The sequence below is a fragment of the Diorhabda sublineata genome, chromosome 6 (genome assembly GCF_026230105.1).
Source record: "Diorhabda sublineata isolate icDioSubl1.1 chromosome 6, icDioSubl1.1, whole genome shotgun sequence".
NCBI lineage: Eukaryota > Metazoa > Arthropoda > Insecta > Coleoptera > Chrysomelidae > Diorhabda > Diorhabda sublineata.
The window spans coordinates 2757967-2783815 of record NC_079479.1 but is presented as its reverse complement, the minus strand read 5'-3'; the positions used below and the strand labels follow the sequence as shown (position 1 = coordinate 2783815).

The 25849-nt window shown below is 33.5% G+C and overlaps 2 protein-coding genes across 3 annotated transcripts in view; one reads left to right on the top strand and one right to left on the bottom strand.

Moving 5' to 3' along the window:
• LOC130445996 (ubiquitin carboxyl-terminal hydrolase 14) lies at nucleotides 1-4054 on the bottom strand. 2 transcript variants are annotated; one of them, XM_056781949.1, is made up of 11 exons: nucleotides 3836-4054; nucleotides 3566-3744; nucleotides 3378-3485; nucleotides 3211-3325; nucleotides 2893-3160; nucleotides 2683-2839; nucleotides 2276-2341; nucleotides 2034-2216; nucleotides 1218-1323; nucleotides 977-1159; nucleotides 1-202 (listed from the first exon to the last, which is right to left on the bottom strand). In XM_056781949.1, the coding sequence occupies exons 1-11, from the start codon at nucleotides 3849-3851 to the stop codon at nucleotides 114-116; spliced, it is 1470 nt and encodes a 489-aa protein (XP_056637927.1). In that variant the 5' UTR covers nucleotides 3852-4054; the 3' UTR covers nucleotides 1-113. The 2 variants fall into 2 exon arrangements, with proteins under 2 accessions (XP_056637927.1, XP_056637926.1); XM_056781948.1 differs by having other exon boundaries at nucleotides 1-1159; nucleotides 3836-4013.
• The window catches only part of LOC130445995 (tyrosine-protein kinase Src42A), a 93345-nt gene continuing 71537 nt past the window's right edge, over nucleotides 4042-25849 (top strand). The window contains exon 1 of the mRNA XM_056781947.1: nucleotides 4042-4681. Coding sequence (XP_056637925.1) covers nucleotides 4311-4681 — 371 coding nt within the window. The 5' untranslated portion in view covers nucleotides 4042-4310. The remainder of the gene's footprint in view (nucleotides 4682-25849) is intronic.

The following is a 25849-nucleotide window of genomic DNA, read 5'->3' as shown; positions in this document are numbered from 1 at the left end:
TAGAAGAAAAAAAATATTTTATTTATAAAAATCAGGTAAGTTTCGTTACCTCGAAGATGATTACAAAGATACAAATATTTAAAGCATCAAAAATATTGCGACAATAGATTTGATTATTCAGTAACCATTTTTTCTTCTGCTAAATAATTCAACTGCAACAACCTGGGACCGTAAAGTAGTACATAAGCACAATGCCAGTCACCTGAAAAAGAATTTGATAATTACCATTGAATTTGCAATTGCTCGTAAAATTGATACTCTTTACATTAGGGTTGTTTCAGAACCCTTGTTACAGCACATTCAAGACCCGATGAGATGAATTTGTCACACTAAAGTTCCACATCATTTTGGTTGTTTCACTAGGTGTAAACAGAACCCTTGTTCCATCAGGGTTACCTAACCTAACCCCTTTCAACGTCTGATGGCAAGGATTTAATGTACTAACATTCCACATCATTTGAGTTGTTTCAATTGGTGTTGACAGAATCCTTGTTCCATCAAAATTACATTACATTTAAGAGTTGATAACTTGGAATTGTTCCACTAAAACTCTAGTTTCTGTTCAATGAATAATGTCATCAGGTGAACAGCTTGAATGTTGTTACTTCTTAATTAATCTGTGTCTAATGAAAAACAGTGTTGGATCTGATCTCAAAGAAATGGATGAGAATTTCAACATTTCTTCCATAGAATCAACTGCAATTCAGTTGATAGACTCAATCTTATCTAGTGATTCCTGTATTTTTGTCTAAATGGCCTGATCTGATTTGTGTATCACCAGATGAAGTTTGAACTATAGATTACTTTTTGGCAGCATCGGGTCTTGTTGTTCCATTATTGTCATAAATTTTAGCGAAACAATGAACTTGATTTATTATTACAAGTATTGTTAACACAAAAAAATACTTGAACAACAATTTTTTTTCTAAAACTACACCAAACACACACCAATAAAATGGTATAATTGAGTTTTTACCTCCTCCGGATAATTTTAAAATATCTTCCGTTGAAACGGGTGAAACGTTATCATCGTCACACATTATCCATTTTTCTCCGGATTGTCGAACCCACGCGACATAATGTCCACTCGAAGAAGATCTACCTCGATGAGTTAAAACTGCTTGTAACGTATAATAACCACTGTTGTTACTTCCCAGATCTAGAAATGAATAATAAATGAGAAAATATATTTATAAATAATTAAAAGAAACACTTACCATCCTCGAACCAATACGGTTCGTACTTTTTTTCTTCCTTGTTGTCTCCTTTATTGTTTTTATCCTTCTCTTTGGATGCTCTTTCTACAAGAGCGTCTTCATATTCCTAAATAAAATAAGTACTGCATAGATTAGTGTAAATAATTTTTAAATTAAACACCCATAAAGGCGTTTAGGATATTAGAATCTACTCAACAGTGACCAATTAGCAATTCAGTCTAATTTAATCTGATTAAAGTTTGAAATTTAAAACTATAAGGTATATTCATCAGCATATAGTTTACATGCACACACAATCTACTTTTTTACACTAAAATCTATACTAACTCAAAGGGATCGATCCTCTTAAGTCTTCTTACTAACCCAGTATTATCAGGGAGCCTCGACATTGACATGATAAGTGAAAAAACTTGAAATTTCCTTTATATATATATATATATATATATATATATATATATATATATATATATATATAAAGGAAATTTCAAGTTTTATAATTTTTTTCAAACAATTTCCAAATACAAATCTTCTGGCATAATTAAAAAAAATTATGATAATTTTTGAACCGCATCTCTTTGTTTTTTGAAAAATTAAATATTTTTTGTCAGAAATTACTAAAAATCAAAATCATTTTAACATATGATGCTACCAATGAAGTTAAATTGGGATTCTTTGGATTAGCTTCTTGTCTTAAGTGACCAAATAGGAAGACTCAAAAATATTGACAAATTATTATTTTAAAAACAAACAAGCTCAATGATAATGATTGGTTATATGTAGAAAGGAAAAAAACTGGAGTAAAAAAATTAGTTTTACCTTAAATTTAGCCCGCATAGGTGACAACTTCTCTTGTAATTCCGGTGTACACAAATCATAAGCATCAAAATCCACGGGAAACTTAACGTCCTTAAGAATTTTTGCATTTATAGATTCCCTTTCTTTATAGTAGAACCTCACGAACTGTACAGTCAAATACGCAGGTAACCTACTTATTTTTGACTGAAAAAAAATTGTAAGTGGAAATACAAAATTTCCTAAAATGAAATAACTAATTTTACCGTTTTCGTATAAAGGGCATCTCTATCTAAAGTTGAAGATTTTTTAGTAATTTGTTCTTGCAATTTCTGAAAATAAACATTATTATTTACATATAAGATCCATCTATTAAACCTAAGAAATAGACAAAATGCTGAAAATAGTTGAAAAAATAACAAAATATTTCCAATTTTCATGAGAGGCGACTTTTCTATTGCTAAATTTTTAAAACACAAGACCACAAGTGCAAAAAACTTTCCAATTTAAACACAGAACTAATAAATTAATTGCTGATCAATGAAAAATCATCATTAATAATACAAATTTTTAAAAAATCAAATCATTTTGTTGCTTTTTATATGAAAAAATCAGAATTTGTCCAATACCAGTTTAGATATCAAAGTTCATTAATTATAAATAAATTACTAACATTCTTTAATCCCGAATGCATATACCGGACATCTTGAGATATAAAACAGCTGAGCTGCAAAAACTGTTCTTTACATTTTGAAACAGCCTCATCTTCAGTTTCAACACACTTCCACTCCACATCGAACGTCCCTCCAAAATATTGATCTATAAAAGACCTAAAAAGGGATGAAAGGAAAAAATAGTGCAAAAGTAGTTATGACAATCTTACTTAAACTGTTCCTTGCTGCTTCCTTCGTTTTGTTTTGAAGGTAATTTTTGCTGCAACATTCTAATCAATTCAGTCCAACATTCATTGGCGTCCTGTTGAGCAAACGTCCCGTGTTCATTCTTTTCAGCAAATCTGGGAAACGCCATATGAAGAACTTGCAATAAAACTATGGGAGGAACCGTATTACCCTTATCCATGTTGTTATAGAGATCCCTAAGGGCAGCTGTTATAGATTGGGAGGGGATGACATTACTACCAGCTGCTACACCTACAAAATCTCAAAATAAATAAAGTAATAATTTTTTTTTCAAAAATTACCTCCTTGATAACTCTGTAGAGCTTCCCTCAATTCCGGTACAGCTTTTAGACATTGTACAGTTGCATTCATGTAACAAGTATTTCCTAAATTTGTTAAACCTGCTGGTAATTCCAACTAAAAGAAAAATGCATTTTTTTCAAGTTAATTAATATAAAATAATACATACAGCTGTAGCAAGTTCACTTTCATTCATATCTTCTACAAAAACTGTTTTTTCAATGGGTTCTTTTGGTACATCCTCTTCTTTACTACCCATCAGTAAAACAGTAACTCCCTGTTAAATAAAACATTGAAATTGAAAAATTATTGTATGACAATGACAAAGCAAATTTCAGTTTTCTTTGTAATACTCACATCTTTTAATTTGAAATTATTCCAATCAGTATCTTTGAGTGTAACGCCTTTAATCATTACTTTTTGTCTTTCCGGTTGAACACCCGTCAATGCAAATAACTGTGCCTTAAATAAAAGAGGGGGTTCATCGGTATTAACCTCTATATCTGGGAAGCTTTCTTTGCCCCATTTAACTTTGACTAAAAAATAATTATGAATTAGATATTTTAACAGACGAAAAAATGAAATAAAATGAGGTTATAAATTAATTTATACAAAATGATAAATTACCTTTATATTGCGGCATAGTAAATATAACAGAAAAGATATATCTTCTAATATCACAGAAAAATATTAAAATGTTTACTACTATTTTTATTTTATAAAATATTTACAAAATAAATCCTTTTCGCCGAGTTGACACAGCAAAAATGTTGAACGGTCGTTTGTCAAATTTCATTTCTAACCTGAAATTTGACAAGCAGTGCTACCAAAAATACTACACCTGTCAAAAATAGTCATTGGTGAAAGCGAAAGTTTTCTGTTTCTAATCACAATCACTCTATTTGCCTTTCCCTAATAAAATTCACTTTGTGAATCAAAATTGTTGAAACGAGGGATTGATATGTCTAAAAAAATATTTTCGAGTGCTTAATTTTTAATATTGAATCTATCGGAGTTACTTTTTAATCTAAAAACGCGTTAAACGTACAGTGGGTGATGGTTAACTATTTCGTGAGGTGAATCAAATCAAACCAATTGAAAAATGGGCAATTGTTTTAGCAGCCCTTCTACGACAGATAGAATAGAAAGAAACACTAACAGAGGTTTAGGGGTTAATCCTATAGAAGACAATACGTTACAAGTAAATCCCATACCTACCCCACCTTCGGAAGTAGCTAGGCCCCCAATAGTTAATGTCACCGAGCCCGAGCAACCAAGTGAACGTGTTTTTGTCGCGTTATACGATTACGGTGCTAGAACTGATGAGGACCTTAGTTTTAGAAAAGGGGAACATTTAGAAATATTAAATGATACCCAAGGGGATTGGTGGCTGGCAAGAAGTAAAAGAACGAGACAAGAGGGGTACATTCCATCTAATTATGTAGCTAAATTAAAAAGCATCGAAGCAGAACCGTAAGTAACACTTTATTTACTTTTTACATACATTTCAAACTGAACTATACACAAAGTTTAATTTCGAACAATATTGCTCCAGTCCCCAATTTAATTATTGTTATATATATATATATATATATATATATATATATATATATATATATATATAACAATAATTAAATTCTGTTTTACTGAAGGATTGTTTATTTTATAGAATAGAAAACCATTGATATTCTATTATTTACACAAAATTTGATTACACACTAAGTATAAAATGAATTAAATCTTGGGTGGGTGGCATAAAGTTTAAAAATAATACTTGAATTCAGGAAACACGTGTACGGGATATAAAAAATGCTATTTTCATTATTTAAGCTTTAGTGAAGAAGTAGAAAAGATCTTTTTATACAATAATATCAAGTTTATTAAATAAATCCAAGAATTTTAAGAATTATTTTATTATATAGACTATGTATTAATAATTATAAAAGTTACTGTTTTGTGTATAATAATTTTGGTGATATTAATCGCTATTTAAATATAGGAATATTTACTAAGAGATAATTGCACCTTGGAACTCATTTGAATAATGAATTTCCTTATTAGTATTCCTAATATTTTAGTATTGTTTTGTCAGATAAAAAATTTCATTAATCCTTCAACTTTTCCCCTAACTTGTTATGTCTCCTTCCAGATGTTGTTTTTTTCTACTTCTAAATTAAAAATAATCCTGCTACATTTGTCTAATTTCCTATAATGAAAAATAAATAAATATTTGAAGATATAAAAATCCTTACAAATGCCCCAAAAAACATTCCATCCACATTTTCCCCCCTAAATTGGTGGAGAAAACCCCTAAGTTGTGAACCCTGAAAATATCCCTAAACCATCACCAACCTTCGTCGTGTTTTACCCTAAATTTGTTGGGAAAACCCCTAAGTTGGCGATCCTGAAAATATCCCCAAACCATTACCGAGCCGTCGTCGTGTTTTACCCCTTCCCCCTACCCGTTGCTACGTGTTTTTGATATTGAATCAATATTTGATTCAATTTAAAACAATGTATTTATAATTATTCTTGAAAAATTAGCATTTGAGTGCCAAATAAAATAATTTTCCTCAAGAAAATTTAATCTGAAGAAAAATATGTAGCTTTGCCCACACCTCCTCCCTCCCGTCACGTGAATAAGCGTAGTATTTGATCTTATCCCCTTCTCTTGGCAGAGTTACGTGGTTTATGGACGTTCCTTAAAGAAAAGTTAAAGTGCAATATTTTGAAATTTAATGAATGGTCAAAAACTTTTGACCGGTATTGTATATCTTTTTTATAACAGCAAGAAACTAGTTTTTACTAGATATTCCTTAGGCTCTCTAATCATTGATTGAATTAACGTATTAATTATTGTCGTGATGTTTTACAGTAATTTAGAATCATTTAAAAAAATTTTATTTCTACTATTCTAATGTCGAAATATTATGCATAGATTACAATATTGACGTTTAGAATGTTTTGTATACTTCAATACAATTCAATTTCTAATAATTACATATTATACCTACAAAGTGGTCAATGTAAACAAAACATACCAATTATTAAATCTGTCCTATTACATCCTTTTTATTTTATTTAATCGTTTCGATTTGTCAAAAATATACCATAAATTTGAATGAAACTCAATTTGTAAAGATATTTTCACAATGAATTAGGGGTTGGACGGAGGGAGAATTTTAAATTTGAGTTCTAACTTAATTTTGTAACATCGGAAATGACATAACCCTATTCTTTTGGTTATATCTTCCAAACTATTGATTTTACAGCCTCAATAATGTGTTTTTTCAATTTGAAATGAATGGTTTCATAATCTGTGGTATATTTAACTCATCGGTTCTAATATTTTTCGAAATATAGTTGATCATTATTAATTTAAAGTCAAATTTTGATTCATTTTTTCAATATAGACGCTTTGAAATTAGGAGTAGCGCTACAAATGAATCCCAAAAAAGCTTCAATTCATTTTGAAACTAAAATTTTTGAGTTCTAACCTCATTTTGTAACATTGGGAATGACATAATCCTATTCTTTTGGTTATATCTTCCAAAATATTGGTTTTAGAGCCTCAATAATATTTTTTTTCAATCTTAAATGAATTGTTTCATAATGTGTAGTATATTTATATCATCGGTTCTAATATTTTTTGAAATATAAAGCTTCAAAGTTGATCGATATCTATTTAATGTCAAATTCTGCTATTTTAACATTAACCGCTTTATAAATCTGGCGAATAGCATGCATGGGGTAGCAATTCAAACTTTAATTCATTAATTTTGCAATGAACTTGAAATATATGCTATATGCAGGTACTTCCAGAACCATCTTCGTATATAAATTCTTTCTACGTCTCTGCTACTTTGTTTTGTTGAACTACTCTGTATATATAACTTAATTATTTCAAAACTACTATTATCTATTGATTGGAATGTTAATTTCTGCTTACATAGGTTTTAAAGCAAAACGTGATTGATTCCTGAAATACAAATATAAAAATGTGTTGTTTTTATTCGATTCTGGTAAAATTTAAGAGAAGGGCGTATCGCAAACATTTAGATGCAATGTGAGTATGTAATTTATTTAAATAATAAGAATTTTTCTTATCTTATTTGCTTATCTTTGTTCCTCTCTAAAATTGAATGGGATACACGATTAAATGAAGAAAAACCTTCTTTCTGAAATTAAATATATATTTTTATTACTTTTATTGTAGTTAAACATAGAAAAAATACACTTTTGTTTACTAAAGCTATGATATTAAGAATATATGAGTTAGGTTATATAAAGTGTTTGACTTATTTTTGGCCTTTCTATAATCTCCCGCCTTTTATTATAACCATATCTACACTGTGTCCAAAATTCTCTACAAAAAAGTATCCCAGGCGTTAGTATATTTCGAATACGTTTTAATATAAAGTAAATATTTGTAACAAAACAACAACAATTGCAATATTTTTTTTATATGATCAGTTGGGAAAATACGATAAAACGTTTTATCTTACTTGATACCAATATAATTTGGTAATTCATGGAATTTTATTATGATCGTAGATATCTGGCTATTTTCAAGATATAAATTCTAGAAATGGTTAAATTACCATATTGATTCGAATTAAAAAGGAAGAGGAAATGTTTTGTTTTATAATTTCATATTCTCCGAATAAAAAAAAATCGCCACAAAACCATTTAACGTTCCGAACGGATATTTACCAAGATAAAATATTTTGATAATTTAATTATAGATATATACATAGTTCGAGTTGGTTATTAAATCATTTGTTTAGAATAATTTACATTCCTACCATGACGCAATTCGATGTATGAATAAACAGGTTCCATTCTTTCGATCTTATTAATTGAATTCTTAACTAATAGATGGCAGTGGTATGAATGATATAAATTAAACTGATTCTCTGGTTATTTCTAAATACATTTCGGGCTCTTCAAATAAAAAAATTAAATATTCTAAATAAATAATTTAAAAAGCATTAAACACTGTTTATTGGAAAACAAAATTTGTTTATACGAGGGTTATATGTAAAGTATCCAATTTAATAAGTGATTTTTTGTTTATATATTTTCCATCCATTCTGTTTATCTCTATAAAGATGGGTTTTAAGTATCATATTAGGTACTAGTACTAGTTCTACATTTGTGTTGAATGATTTAGCACGTGATTTGGGGTTATCAAAGCAACAATCTGAGCTTATTGCTTCCCATCTTAAAGAATGAAACTTTAGAAAAAGAATTTTCTACATTCTACATGATTGGGATATTAATGGAACTTCAGGAAGGGTTTACGAAACATTGCAGGGTTTCTTTGTTCATGGAACAGTCGGGCAGTAGATCAACACTATGTAAAAAAAAATTGGCAAGCAAGAAGTGAGTTTAAATCGGGAATTCAAAATTTTCTTCTTCGCATTAAGCTTGGATTGATGAAAAACTTTGTAAAGGCTATGGATAAAGAGGGTGATGGATTGAAATACCTTACGAGAAGTCTTTCCCCATTTAAGTAATGCCGAATTGAAGGAAGGTTTTTTTATCGGGCCACAAATTGTTGGACCATGACAATTTTGCAAAAAAACTCTCACCGGATAGGAACTTAGAGGTATTTGTTAGTGCATTGAGGGGATTCTTGGGCAACAATATGGATCCAAACTACCAACAGTTATTTGACCAGCTTCTAGCGGGCCTACAAATCCTTTGGAGCTCGAATGCCATTGAAAATTCGTGTCCTCCATTCCCAACTGACATTATTTTTCGAAAATTTGGGAGCTGTCAGTGACAGGACGAGAATTCGGCCATTATTAGTTTTGAAAAAGAAAAAGTGCAACCCCTCATAAAAGGGTTGAGATAAGAGATAAGAGCTATAAATATCGTTTTACCCCTGAATATGGTTCTATGTAAATGTAACGTAAAAACCTCACGAGTTACAATTATTTTTTCATATTTTCGTATTTGTACATATTTTATCACAATATGCTATTCATTCTTGTGTTACTACAAAAAAATAGTTTTTTGTCGACCAGCGTAATTATTTAGTTACAAAAATATTATTGTTTTATTGGTTATTTTTCTGTTCTTTAGTTATAAAATATTTCATAATCATTCTTTTCGTTTTCGTCATATCTACTATCACAAAATAAAAAATATTTTGTAGAATTTTTCAATTTTTCAGCAGCACACGTGTTTGTATATTTTCCAACGCATATGTTGAAATACCTTTCAACACAAGTGTGATATTGTTTAATCAACTTTCTTATTTAAAAGAATACGTTTTTTTTTGAAGAATTTTTAACGTGGCCGTAGAAAAAATAGTGTACACAACTAGTTGGAAAGTGTATTTCGCAAAACAGTAACTAGTGTTACTCGTTTTGTAATATTTTAGCGCTAGTACATTAAAGATCCACTTTTTTCCAGTAAATACAGTTCATTAAAATTGTGTTTATTGCATGAACGTAAAAAACAAAAAATTTCGATCAATTCAACTAAATAAAACTAGAATTATCTTATATAAATATTGTCCTATCTAATCAATATTGTTGTTTGAGTACGCCCCTGGCGGTACTGTTTCTTTTTCTTCATCTTTCACGCATTCAGCTCAGTTTTTAGTAGCCTACTAAAATATATTTACAGAATCTTAGACTCCAGCCATCAACTATAATTACGTAGAAAAAGAAGTACACCGACTCTTTTAACTGTATAGAATGTACGTAATTATAGTTCTAGCTCTGTATATACGTCTATAAATAGATCCTTGTTCGTCGTTTACCGGAAAGACTAGGAGTCGTTGAAAAATCGAGAAAAAAAGTAGACGATTCGAAAGTACAGGTCCGGCGTTAACAATAATTTAATTATAAAAATTAATTTTCGTTTCATTTTGAACAAGTTTTAACTAAATAAAACCCAAAAGTGTTGTTGATAGTGGCGAAAATTGTTTTTCCCTATCCTAAAATGCCCGTTAGCAAAAATTTTTTACCTATAATAATTTTTTTTCTCAGCAACTGATAATATGTAAGGGGCCATCCATAAAGTACGTCACACGTTAATGGGGTGGGAGGGTATCACCGAAGTGTGACAAGGGGCATGGGGGTCAATAGTTTTGTGACGTCACATGTTAAAATTTAAAATACTAAAACGCAAAGTTTGGATGTGAATTAAAAATTTAATAAATTTTATGAAATGTTGGACTTTATGTTGATTTTATTAGATTATTATTTAATAAAAATAAGTAAAAAATGGAAATGACTCTTTTTTCTCGATTATTTTTAAATACATAAATTTTAAAAATGTGTGACGTCACATCAGGAGGGGGGTTATAAAAATGTGACAACCTTTGACAAGGACAGGGGGGGGGGGTTCAAAAGTTCTAAAATTCGTGTGACGTACTTTATGGATGGCCCCTAACTCGCTATTTAAATATTTCGTTAACGGTTATGGACAAAGACACAATTTGCAACAACGAATTTAAAGCTTTCTCATAAACTACATGTTTTATTTTGTGGCGCGTAAATAAACAAAAATGACGGTTTTCTGTCGCGCGTATAATTGTCCACGCGCGAAACAGGGAAAGTTGATTCCGCCTATTTCCAACGACCTGCCTTGCGATTTATTTATGGTCAACGCAAAGTCCAGACGTACCGGAAATTGTAAACGTTCAAAATCGAATAGTAAATTCGTTGGAATCATCGGTATACTGTCAAATATTATAGTTGCGTTCAGAATTTTCATATTTATTTACCTTTCAAACCTTCAAACATCAAAATTAACCAAATCTGTCCAGCCGTTTTCGACTTTGAGCGAAACTAATGAACAGCAATTCAGTTTTATATATATAGATTGTTTATTTTCAATATTATATGGAAAGTAATCATTTATGTTAGTTGTGGAAAATTTATGGATTATTGTAGAAAAAGTCTAATTGTTTAAGCAGTAATTGACGGCGTTCCAGCGCTCTGATTTTCACGGTTCTTTTAACACAATTTCAACTTCAGGTAGGTGTTTCTGAAAACCTTCCCTATCGATAAGGGTGTTATATAAAATGTTGTCTACAAGTATATCCGTGGCGGGCAATCAGCGTCGTTTGTGTGTCCTTTCTTTATGTGCGACCGCACTTTTTTTCAATCGATTCATGCCAATGAGAAATCCGTATCCCAAATGCCTTCGAAAATATTAAATTTTTTGTTGAATTTCTAGATTTTTTTGTCATAATTAACCCTTATCAGTAAAAGTATGCGGAAAACTATGTAATATAAAGTTTTGCCAGGAAAATCCAAGTTTCCTCAATTTTTTTTCGAGTCTTTATATCTGACACACATTTTTTTTAACAAAGACAAGATTATACCTTCAACTTATCAAACGTACCTTGACACGAAAAGTTTTTATCCAATACGGAAATTATTTTTTGCTAAACGATTAAAGTTTTAAACAAAAAACGTATATTTATATGTTTTTATATGAAATAATCTTTAGATAGGTAGGTATTTGATACATATTTATTTAAACATCAGGAATTATTACAATAATGGCCATTTTATTAAAGCCGACTTACAAACAGGGTTTTCGAAAGATTCTCGCATCTTTCTCAAGACGAAAACGAAATCTCTTGGATTTGGACATCATATACAAACAAAAATTAAAAAAAAACTATACTGCAAACATCGGGAATTTGAATTGATGCCTTTCTTTGTTAAAAGATGGCACTAACTTCATTCAAAACACTTTTGGTGCTTTGCGCGCGTGCTTACCCGTCAAATATGTCACAAATAAAATCGATTTCTCTGTTATGTAGACTTATTTTTAATTTCAAAGCATTTTCATGTATCAAAAAGTTAAAAGTAGATTTCATTCAACAACAAAACCTATAAATGAAAAGTCTTTTCTATATGCTTCATTCACCAAGATAAAAATCTCGATTTTCAGGATTATACGAGGTCTGGCTATTAAATAACGAGACTGCGCGCCTAAAGGGCGCCCGAGTAGTGCGTTGGGTATCTGAATATCTTGTCTATGCGCGTCCAAAAATACGTTTTCGTAGCGGTTTGAAACGAACGTGTTTTTCAATCTCAAATTTCTCGTTAAATTAAAAAAAACTCCGACTGAGTGCTACAAATTGTTGCAAGAAGCCTATGGGGACAATTCTCTATCTCGTGCACGTGTTTTTGAGTGGTGTAAGCGCTTTAGTGAGGGTCGAGAGAGCACTGAAGATGACCAGCGCCCAGGTCGCCCTGTGACTGTTTTAACTCCGGAAACAGTGATCAAAATCAACCAAAATGTGCGTGCAGATCGTCGACTGAGCATCCGGATGATTGTCGAAGCTGTAAACACCGATAAAGAAACGGTTAGAAAAATTTTAGACATGACAAAAATCTGTGCGAAGTTGGTGCCAAAAAATCTGACTCCTGACCAAAAGCTTTTACGTCAACGGGTCTGGTAGATTAGAAAAAGATCTGCTTTGAAAAGGACCAGATTTGAGCCGATGGAAACGGTAAAGCAGAAAACGGCGGAGCTCTGAAGACCTTCACCAAAGAAGACTTCCAGCACTGGTTCGATCAATAGAAAAAACGTATGGAAAGGTGCGTGGCGAGGGGAGGGGAGTATATTGAACAGGGAGCATTAGAATGTAGAATAATTTTTCTAATGAAACCTCGTACATTTGTCATTTTGTCTAAATGACTAGGTAGTAGACATAATCCTTGGTGGTTAAGCAATTTTCGCCCGCAATGTCTTCTGGTGTTTTGATATTTTTATATTCTTTATTCAAAATAGACCGTACGGAATAACTGGAAGGGTTTTAGGAAGGGTCCTGTTATTCCAAATACAAAAAACAGCTTCGACGTGCTTCGTGCGCGAACTAATTTCGTTGGATCGTCTTGATTGTTGTTCAATTTCGGGTTCAAATGCATATATCCATGCTTCGCCGCCTGTTCACGACCTCATAGACTTCTTTTAAAGCATCGCGATTGAATTTGTTCAGAATTTCTGTGCACCAATCCACAAGAGATTTTTTTGAACAGTTTGGAAAAATCTTTTTGACAATCGATTGTTCATGCAATATTGAACGTATGCGAGTGAAACTGATGTCCAAGTATGCCTCGATCTCATGCTATTTCACATGACGGTCTTAGAACATCAGTTTACGCACAGCATCCGTATTTTCTGGCTCAACAGCAGATTTTGGGATGACCTTCACGAAATTTATCTTGTATCGAAGTGCGACCACGATTTTCTCGATATGGTGCTTAATCACCAAAGAGTTGAGTCGAAAAAAATAACGCGTTCACCATTAAAAATGTCAAATGTCAATGTCAGATTTGACATATTGACATCAGTGTTGTCATATCTCAAAATTTAAGTAGCAATGAATATTTAGATTTCGTACTTTGACTGTCGCTGAGAAAGTACTACAGCTCCATAAATAAATAAAAGTTGTCGCTTAAATAACACTATGGCGTCATTCATAATAAATTGAAAGCTCTTATACAGAAAGTTTTCAACTCGTAAGAGCGATCATCAATTTTTTTTATATCGTTTTACATTCTTATAATGACAAACGAGCAACGCAAAAAATAAAAGGAAAAGAACGGCGCGGGCGCCAGCTGACCTGCATCGGAGCATAACTGCATACCCGAATATTAAAAGAGTAAGTAGTAGTTCGTTTTAGTACGGTCGTTGATTGTAACAGAAACTAAATTATTTCTCATACTATGATCGATATATTAATTCGCCAATTGTTTAACGCTACAACTTTTATTCGACTTTAAGATACGGCTACACTGATTTGTTTACAATACAGCCTTCGTAATAGAAAATTTCACTCCGGTACTCAAGTTATGATCATTTTTAAAAACACGCGCTTAGTATTTTCTATTGTTAGATGAAACTATGATGGAATTTAGGAGTTTTAGGAGAATTAAGAGTTCAGGATGTGACGACTTTGGTCAGGTCAAAAGAATGCGCGAAAAAAAACCAGAAATCAAACACAGGGAGAACACAAAACATGCAAATATGAGAGCTGGAGCTGGAAGATTTAAGAAGAGCTCGAGAAGAGGTTAAATGTCACTACTTGAAGTACCTTTTCTTAGAAAAGGTACGAGTTAATATAGAGACCCAAGTAGACAGGCTGTAAAATAAATTAGGACCGTAAAATGATACTGGACGATCCTCGGATTAAGTTTAAAGAGATAGAAGGACTATCAGCATATAAAACGGACGCATATACCATAAACTGGAACATTTCTAAGGTCTACCGACGCGGTTTAAGCATAATTGTTTCGATTTTTGCTACGATGCATGACTGAATCCAAAACTATATTCCTCAAACGCAAAAACAGTCGGCAAGGGGCCAATATGCTCCGAAAAGGTCAAAGACTGTTTGCTTGATCGGAAAAGTGATGGCGAATGTTTTTTGCTGCTTATAAGTGTAATAAAAGGTTTCCTCAATCGACTTAAGGCTACCAGACTCTATCTAAGCGTTCAAGATAGTTAATATCCCAACTTAAAGGTCACAATTAGTGACCGGATTGAATGGAAAGAAATTCAAAAGATTTAGCTCGACTGCACGTCTGAAAAAATATATAGATAGATACTTTTTTAATTTCAATCAACGGGTCTAAAAGACAATTTTAAATCATGATCGTGTCAGTGACATTTTGATTTATATTGAAAAAAAAAATACGAAAACGAGACGCAGACTCATGTTGGAGTAGTATACAGAAAACTGTACATTTGTTGACAATGACATTTTTATTGATTAATTCTCGACGTTTCTGTAACAATTCCACGTGTATAAATACCACATCCTCGTTACGTTTCGTTGTACTTATATAAAAAAAAATAGTCAAATCTCCTTTTGCATCGAGTTTGATTGATGGGAAACTAAAGAATTGAGATCTGGTGCCTTGACCACGAGTTGTTTAATGTCACGAAGCTTGTTGTGTGTTTCTGATACATGCTAGAAGAAAGACCTGCAGACCACGCGGTTCAAACACTTAAACAACTTGCCTAATGACATTAAAATGCTGAAGCCAAAGTGCCTAATGGGATTTTCGAAAGAGATCAGCTTTTGGAAACGTCAATTGGTGCTAAACGGCCCTTGACCACCCATTATTCTACTACCTCAGGTATACATTTTTTGATTATCGACAAAAGTAAAGCTGAAGACCTTTTTCATACGCAGTGCTTGATTTTTGTGAGTTTATGTGCTGTTTGGATGCTAAATGTGACGATTCACGTCTAAAGCACGTTGCTTCCTTGAGGAATTATAGGGTCTCAAAGCAGGATTCGAAATTTTATATAAAATTAATTTCTTCGCAAACCTTTAACTTAGAAATACCAAATTTGGCGATGGAAGCATTCTAGCGGGTTAATTAAGGGTGACCTAACCTTAATATTTTCCAAAAGTCTTTTATCTGTTCAGAATATTGAAAAAAAAATAATGATATTATAAATTTTTCGAATGAAAATTATTTTAAACTGATGATGTAACAGTAATGTTGGAAAAGCACGTATCCTACCAAGGCAATTGACAAGGTTATGTTTGTTATCCCCAACTGAAAATTCGTTACTTTAACATATAGAAAAAAAAATAGAAAATAGTTTTGTAGGTATGTACCTCGTTTAATAATAATTAGATGTAACAATTATTCATTAATCATATTTCGAAATGTTTTGAACCGTGTCAAGACCAATGGACAACATTTAGGAATATTGACTTGAAATTATATTACAAATATCTCGTACATAATTTGAATTGTTGACGATTTAGTTTTTAAAATCGCTATAATTGAAATTCTCAAATTTCTTTCTCTATGATAATAAAAAATTATCTTTATATATAGTATGTCTCGAAACTTAAATCGCGCCCAATTCGCTCAGATCGCTCCGAGCCTCCAGAGCTTGACGATATGAGTTTCTATAATCATTTCAGACTTAAACCTTTCCCTGGGTTGATAAAAAATTATTTTAACTTATAGTATGTTTTCAAATTAATAGTGTAAGACAGTTAAATCGCGCCCAAATCGCTCCGAGCCTCCAGAGCGTAACTATATGAGTTTCAATAATCATTTCAGACTTAAATCTTTCCCTGGGTTGATAAAAAATTATTTTAACTTATAGTATGTTTTCAAATTAGTAGTGGCAGACAACTAAATCGCGCCCAATTCGCTCCGAGCCTCCAGAGCGTGACGATATGAGTTTCTATAATCATTTCAGACTTAAACTTTTCCCTGTGTTGATAAAAAATTATCTTAACACATAGAATGTTTTCAAATTAGTAGTGTAAGACAGCTAAATCGCGCCCAATTCGCTCCGAGCCTCCAGAGCCTGACGATATGAGTTTCTATAATCATTTCAGACTTAAACTTTTCCCTGTGTTGATAAAAAATTATCTTAACACATAGAATGTTTTCAAATTAGTAGTGTAAGACAGCTAAATCGCGCCCAATTCGCTCCGAGCCTCCAGAGCTTGACGATATGAGTTTCTATAATCATTTCAGACTTAAACCTTTCCCTGGGTTGATAAAAAATTATTTTAACTTATAGTATGTTTTCAAATTAATAGTGTAAGACAGTTAAATCGCGCCCAAATCGCTCCGAGCCTCCAGAGCTTGACGATATGAGTTTCTATAATCATTTCAGACTTAAACCTTTCCCTGGGTTGATAAAAAATTATTTTAACTTATAGTATGTTTTCAAATTAATAGTGTAAGACAGTTAAATCGCGCCCAAATCGCTCCGAGCCTCCAGAGCTTGACGATATGAGTTTCTATAATCATTTCAGACTTAAACCTTTCCCTGGGTTGATAAAAAATTATTTTAACTTATAGTATGTTTTCAAATTAATAGTGTAAGACAGTTAAATCGCGCCCAAATCGCTCCGAGCCTCCAGAGCGTAACTATATGAGTTTCAATAATCATTTCAGACTTAAATCTTTCCCTGGGTTGATAAAAAATTATTTTAACTTATAGTATGTTTTCAAATTAGTAGTGTAAGACAGCTAAATCGCGCCCAATTCGCTCCGAGCCTCCAGAGCCTGACGATATGAGTTTCTATAATCATTTCAGACTTAAACTTTTCCCTGTGTTGATAAAAAATTATCTTAACACATAGAATGTTTTCAAATTAGTAGTGTAAGACAGCTAAATCGCGCCCAATTCGCTCCGAGCCTCCAGAGCTTGACGATATGAGTTTCTATAATCATTTCAGACTTAAACCTTTCCCTGGGTTGATAAAAAATTATTTTAACTTATAGTATGTTTTCAAATTAGTAGTGGCAGATAACTAAATCGCGCCCAATTCGCTCAAATCGCTCCGAGCCTCCAGAGCGTGACGATATGAGTTTCTATAATCATTTCAGTCTTAAAATTTTCCCTGTGTTGATAAAAAATTATCTTAACACATAGAATGTTTTCAAATTAGTAGTGTCAGACAACTAAATCGCGCCCAATTCGCTCAGATCGCTCCGAGCCTCCAGAGCTTGACGATATGAGTTTCTATAATCATTTCAGACTTAAATCTTTCCCTGGGTTGATAAAAAATTATTTTAACTTATAGTATGTTTTCAAATTAGTAGTGGCAGACAACTAAATCGCGCCCAATTCGCTCAAATCGCTCCGAGCCTCCAGAGCGTGACGATATGAGTTTCTATAATCATTTCAGTCTTAAACTTTTCCCTGTGTTGATAAAAAATTATCTTAACACATAGAATGTTTTCAAATTAGTAGTGTAAGACAGTTAAATCACGCCCAATTCGCTCCGAGCCTCCAGAGCCTGACGATATGAGTTTCTATAATCATTTCAGACTTAAACTTTTCCCTGTGTTGATAAAAAATTATCTTAACACATAGAATGTTTTCAAATTAGTAGTGTCAGACAGCTAAATCGCGCCCAATTCGCTCCGAGCCTCCAGAGCCTGACGATATGAATTTCTATAATCATTTCAGACTTAAACTTTTCCCTGTGTTGATAAAAAATTATCTTAACACATAGAATGTTTTCAAATTAGTAGTGTCAGACAGCTAAATCGCGCCCAATTCGCTCCGAGCCTCCAGAGCCTGACGATATGAATTTCTATAATCATTTCAGACTTAAACTTTTCCCTGTGTTGATAAAAAATTATCTTAACACATAGAATGTTTTCAAATTAGTAGTGTAAGACAGCTAAATCGCGCCCAATTCGCTCCGAGCCTCCAGAGCCTGACGATATGAGTTTCTATAATCATTTCAGACTTAAACTTTTCCCTGTGTTGATAAAAAATTATCTTAACACATAGAATGTTTTCAAATTAGTAGTGTAAGACAGCTAAATCGCGCCCAATTCGCTCCGAGCCTCCAGAGCCTGACGATATGAATTTCTATAATCATTTCAGACTTAAACTTTTCCCTGTGTTGATAAAAAATTATCTTAACACATAGAATGTTTTCAAATTAGTAGTGTAAGACAGCTAAATCGCGCCCAATTCGCTCCGAGCCTCCAGAGCCTGACGATATGAGTTTCTATAATCATTTCAGACTTAAACTTTTCCCTGTGTTGATAAAAAATTATCTTAACACATAGAATGTTTTCAAATTAGTAGTGTAAGACAGCTAAATCGCGCCCAATTCGCTCCGAGCCTCCAGAGCCTGACGATATGAATTTCTATAATCATTTCAGACTTAAACTTTTCCCTGTGTTGATAAAAAATTATCTTAACACATAGAATGTTTTCAAATTAGTAGTGTAAGACAGCTAAATCGCGCCCCATTCGCTCAGATCGCTCCGAGCCTCCAGAGCGTGATGAACCCACACCACGTTCATAAGCTCTATATAGTCAAACAATGTTCGCAACGATCCCCAAGCCTATGATCCTCACTTTTTCGTTTCTACATCCAATAAAATTCCAGCATTTAGAGACAGGAAACCTCAGCATTGAAGGTTATTCTTTAGAATGATTACCGAGTGATTTAAAGATCAGGAGTCGATGTTCTGACGTGGAAGGAATAGTTTTTAGAGAAATTAATCAAATTCGTGCATGTGGGACTGTAATTCATATTCTCATTTAATTGGCTTGTATTTCATTCGAAAGATTACGTCTTATGTACCAGCATCAATCTCGTTATTCACCAAATAACTGTACTAAATTTTGTTTTGAAATTACTGCAACAAACTTTCAATTGATTGATTAAAGTTATCGAACAGTTTGCATGTCAATATTGACGTTAACAAAATTAATTAACCAATTAATCATATATGTATATATTCAAAATTAAATTCTTGTTTAAATACATGACATGAGATAATATTTTCTCAAATCTTATGGGTAAAACCCGATGTGTTCCAGCGGAGAAAGTAAACAAAATTATTTATTTACTGTTACAATTTCTTTGGTAAACAAATATATATCCGTGATGGATAGCGACTCGATTTTACTTGTTTTTGGTTTGTTGTCCCGAACCGTGTTGTTTACACAAGTAAATAATTTCTCTATTATTCGATTGAAAATGGATTTAATTTGCTCATAAAAGTGTAAAAACTTTATATAACTTGAGGGGGCATAGAAAAAAAAATCACCCAAGTAATAATCCCGATTTAATAATTGACTAAAACTTTAATACCATCGAAGGAGAATCAATAATTTTGGCATTGTCTAAATGAAATGTAAATGGAAATCTCGATAAAAATGATAATTTTGTAAAAGATAGAGAGAAAACTTGAATTGAAAGAAACCACAAACACCCTAGGATTTGGTGTTGAAGTTGGAAGTAATAGTCACGTGGCAGATTGTAGCAAAAGCAGCTTCACAAAAACTTAGAGCCATTTCAAGCTTCTAATTCTCTACAAGTCCCGGATTTGTCCATTTTTGGATTATTGGTGGCATATTTGGAGCTCGGTTCCCAAGCTTACTTGACTCAATACAGCTTTATAACTTGGACAGCTTAGAGCATAGAAGCTGTCCAACATAATCCCTTCTAGAGTAGTTTTTACAAGACCGAGTTCGCCTACAAACGCTCAGAACTTTAATTTGTCGGGACTCATTCCTTTGGAGAAGCGTAAAAGTCTGGAATAAGCTACCAAGGCACGTCTTTCCGAACCTACAGAAGTTAAAACTCGATATCCACAGACAGGCAGGCACCACTCGAACTCCATGAGTGTAATGTAGATCTGGAGATAACCAAGAAGGTCTTAGCTCCTCTCATGCGTACGTGGCAGCATTTAGGGCCTCAAGAAAATAAAAAGTCAATACGGTCCAAAATATAATCGCACTGTTACTATAAAAAACTTATCGTTTAAATGTTCGCGCGAAACGTTAAGGCGTGCGCACAATGTGAAAGCCAAAGTTACGCCCTATTTCATACAGTCCGCTACCTCGACGGCTACATTTAGAACATCACCAGAGAGAGTCAGTCTATCAGTCTAAGATGTTAACAAAAAATATCCATTCGCTTAAATTTTTGTTAAAATGATTACTCGAACCAAATCTGTATCACCAAATTGTCGTTTTTCCGTTTAAAATTTGTAAGTAGCTCGTCAAGTCACCGAAGAAACTTGTAAAAACGACGCGATGGAAATGTAAAACGGATTGGAACACCCTCCTTATAGTCCCGATTTATCGCCGATCGATTTGGAGATAGAAGCCTTCGTGCGCGATTGGTTACGTGACAAACCGTGACGAAACTGAAAAATATCAGCTCTGTAACTGGATAATAAAATTTTTTTTATCAAAATTCTGGTTCATATTTAATCCACCCTCGCGTATTTACTGTTTTTGATTCAGAATTAAATATTCATCGTGTTTGTCCTTTTAAATTTTCCTTGTTTCTTGATTTTATCGTTCGACGAGATACAGACACTTTCAAAGAATTGTCGATACTAAGAAAAAGAAGAAAAGAGAGAAAAAGCTCCATTCGTCCTTGTCCATTGGTCAAGGACGAATGGTGGTAGCGTCGATTTACCATAACTTGTTGGTCGTTCACTTCACGACCTTCCAAGTACGTTTCTGCTGCCGCCGATGAAGAAGATCCACCAGTGCGGTACACGAACTTCAAAAATTTTATATCCAAATAAAACTGAAGTCTCTCCGACCAAAAAAAAAACATCGAAATCTAATGAGCTAATGGCGTGCTAACAGAAGATCGTGAAACTTTTTTTAGTTTTATTAATTTAGAGGAGGCACGCAGAAGAAAGTTTCAATAATATTGTGCGAGGAAAGTGTAAAAATGTCAATAGACGCATATAAAAATTTTTTAGCTCACATTTCTATTCCCAATGAGGATATGCAATGAAATGTATATTTCTTTTACACTCTGTATCTCAAAAAAGTAGAAAAGTATAGAAAAATTGGTGAAATATCTAAAAATAATCAACTAGATTTCTACAAAAAATAAAGATTTATAATTTCATAAAAAGATGGCGTTACTAATTTCAAAGTGCCGTTCGCCGTGTACCTTCTCTACTGTAAGCACCTGCCTTATTTATGATTTTGCAGTAATTCAAGTACATTGTACAAACTTCTGTTCAGTTATAATTAACATCTTCCATATAAAATAATAGATCAACGATTACTCAATAGATAGATATAGCCTCCCACCTAACCTAACCATCTTATTATACCCTTAGGATCTCGATATGGCTATATACATGCCCCTCCGGCATTTTATCATGTCCCAATTTCGAATTATATGCTCTTAGGACGTCGATATGACTATATATGTGCCTCTCCGACCCCAATTTCGAATTATATGCCTTTAGGATGTCGATATGACTATATACATGGCCCAATTTCGAATTATATGCCGTTAGAACGTCGATATGACTATATACGTGCCTCACCGATCCCAATTTCGAGTTATATGCCCTTAGAACGTCGATATGGCTATATACGTGCCTCTCTGACCCCAATTTCGAATTGTATGCCCTTAGAACGTCGAAAAGGCTAAATACGTGTTTCTCCGACCCCAATTTCGAATTATATGAAGTTAGGATGTCGATAAGGCTATATACATGCCTCTCCGGCATTTGATCATGTCCCAATTTCGAATTATATGCTCTTAGGACGTCGATAAGGCTATATACATGCCTCTCCGGCATTTGATCATGTCCCAATTTCGAATTATATGCCCTTAGGACGTCGATATGACTATATACATGCCCGAATTTCGAATTATATGCCCTTAGAACGTCGATATGGCTATATACGTGCCTCTCTGACCCCAATTTCGAATTGTATGCCCTTAGAACGTCGAAAAGGCTAAATACGGGTTTCTCCGACCCCAATTTCGAATTATATGCACTTAGGACGTCGATATGGCTATATACATGCCTCTCCGGCATTTGATCATGTCCCAATTTCGAATTATATGCCCTTAGGACGTCGATAAGGCTATATACATGCCTCTCCGGCATTTGATCATGTCCCAATTTCGAATTATATGCCCTTAGGACGTCGATATGGCTATATACATGCCTCTCCGGCATTTGATCATGTCCCAATTTCGAATTATATGCCCTTAGGACGTCGATATGGCTATATACATGCCTCTCCGGCATTTGATCATGTCCCAATTTCGAATTATATGCCCTTAGAACGTCGATATGGCTATATACGTGCCTCTCTGACCCCAATTTCGAATTGTATGCCCTTAGAACGTTGAAAAGGCTAAATACGTGTTTCTCCGACCCCAATTTCGAATTATATGCACTTAGGATGTCGATAAGGCTATATACATGCCTCTCCGGCATTTGATCATGTCCCAATTTCGAATTATATGCCCTTAGGATGTCGATAAGGCTATATACATGCCTCTCCGGCATTTGATCATGTCCCAATTTCGAATTATATGCCCTTAGGATGTCGATATAGCTATATACATGCCTCTCCGGCATTTGATCATGTCCCAATTTCGAGTTATATGCCCTTAGAACGTCGATATGACTATATACATCCCCGAATTTCGAATTATATGCCCTTAGAACGTCGATATGACTATATACATGCCCGAATTTCGAATTATATGCCCTTAGAACGTCGATATGGCTATATACGTGCGTCTCTGACCCCAATTTCGAATTGTATGCCCTTAGAACGTCGAAAAGGCTAAATACGTGTTTCTCCGATCCCAATTTCGAATTATATGCACTTAGGATGTCGATAAGGCTATATACATGCCTCTCCGGCATTTGATCATGTCCCAATTTCGAATTATATGTTCTTAGGACGTCGATAAGGCTATATACATGCCTCTCCGGCATTTGATCATGTCCCAATTTCGAATTATATGCCCTTAGGACGTCGATAAGGCTATATACATGCCTCTCCGGCATTTGATCATGTCCCAATTTCGAATTATATGCCCTTAGGACGTCGATAAGGCTATATACATGCCTCTCCGGCATTTGATCATGTCCCAATTTCGAATTATATGCCCTTAGGACGTCGATAAGGCTATATACATGCCTCTCCGGCATTTGATCATGTCCCAATTTCGAATTATATGCCCTTAGGACGTCGATATGGCTATATACATGCCTCTCCGGCATTTGATCATGTCCCAATTTCGAATTATATGCCCTTAGGACGTCGATAAGGCTATATACATGCCTCTCCGGCATTTGATCATGTCCCAATTTCGAATTATATGCCCTTAGGACGTCGATAAGGCTATATACATGCCTCTCCGGCATTTGATCATGTCCCAATTTCGAATTATATGCCCTTAGGACGTCGATAAGGCTATATACATGCCTCTCCGGCATTTGATCATGTCCCAATTTCGAATTATATGCCCTTAGGATGTCGATAAGGCTATATACATGCCTCTCCGGCATTTGATCATGTCCCAATTTCGAATTATATGCCCTTAGGACGTCGATAAGGCTATATACATGCCTCTCCGGCATTTGATCATGTCCCAATTTCGAATTATATGCCCTTAGGACGTCGATAAGGCTATATACATGCTTCTCCGGCATTTGATCATGTCCCAATTTCGAATTATATGCCCTTAGAACGTCGATATGGCTATATACGTGCCTCTCTGACCCCAATTTCGAATTGTATGCCCTTAGAACGTCGAAAAGGCTAAATACGTGTTTCTCCGACCCCAATTTCGAATTATATGCACTTAGGATGTCGATAAGGCTATATACATGCCTCTCCGGCATTTGATCATGTCCCAATTTCGAATTATATGCCCTTAGGACGTCGATATGGCTATATACATGCCTCTCCGGCATTTGATCATGTCCCAATTTCAAATTATATGCCCTTAGAACGTCGATATGGCTATATACGTACTTCTCTGACCCCAATTTCGAATTATATGCACTTGGGATGTCGATATGGCTATATACATGCCTCTTCGGCATTCGATCTTGTCCCATTTTCGAATTATATGCCCTTAGAATGCCGTAATATCCACATTTTGAAATCCTGTAATTTATTAATTTATTTCTTATTCTCTAAAAAAGATACAAAAAGAAATTTTTGATGCTGGCGAATCTAATCAGGATAATGAGATTTTTGGATCGAATTATTGCATTATCGTAATTTTTTGATAAATGCTTTTTACGATTGTTCAAAGTATAACAAAATCGGGGCCAAAAAGATACGTTACGAACATGCAGGTGTACAGATTTGACTAAAAATATTTTAATTAGAAAACGAAACTGGATTTTATTTCGGGCTTTTTCCGAAGGCTTCGGTCCAACTTATGATGATAAACTTATAATTCCTGGAAGAAAATATATCGCCGTTTCGGAAAAAAAATGACGTAAATGTAAAAACTCCTATTATACAGGAGAGAATTTGCAGTTGTATAACATGCATGATTGAAAAAATAGAATGGAATATCAAATTTTCCAATTATTAAGATTTAATCAACCTAATTTCAATCACTAAGTCATAGAACTCATAAAAATGTCATCGGTTAGTTCCCTCAGCCCTGCAGAGGAGCAACTCCTATATCAGGGCCAACTCCAACGAATTCTCCAATGAATCTTTCTTCTTTTTTTCAATTGACGAAAGTAACAACAGCTGATATTACGAAGCTAGTGTCCTCTGGCGGTCCTGATTGGCACTACACTTACGTCCATGTTTCCTTCTGTTTGGGATATCGTCATTAACGTCAAATTCTTTAATTCTTTTCACACTATCGAAATAAAATATTTCGCAAAATGATGTTTTATTTCAGTTTAACAATTCATTAGAAACGAAATAAATAAATAATATTTTCTGAGAATAAAGATTTCTTCTTCAGAGTAATGCTAAATACATTTAAGTAGGTCGGTATGTGAAGAATATGATTTCGTTGATTCAAAGAACTCCAAGACGTTTTTTCCATTGAAAAAAAATTCCAAGAAAATAACATATTATTTAATAATAAATATGATATAAATAAGTTTTTAGCCTAACGTAGAAAGAAAGGTCATAAAAGTTATTATTTTTCAATATATTCTCCCTTTATTTCACACACACTGTTCAAAACGTCTGACTAAAGCATTTTTGCGCAAAAAAATAGTCGTATAGGGTCAGTTCGGGGCTATACGAATGTTCAATCTCTGTGAAGCCTCATTCTTATACAGTAGCCTTGGAAAGCGAAGCAGTATGGATTGGAGCCTTATTATAAAGCAACCTGATTTTGCGCCACCATTTTTCGATAAT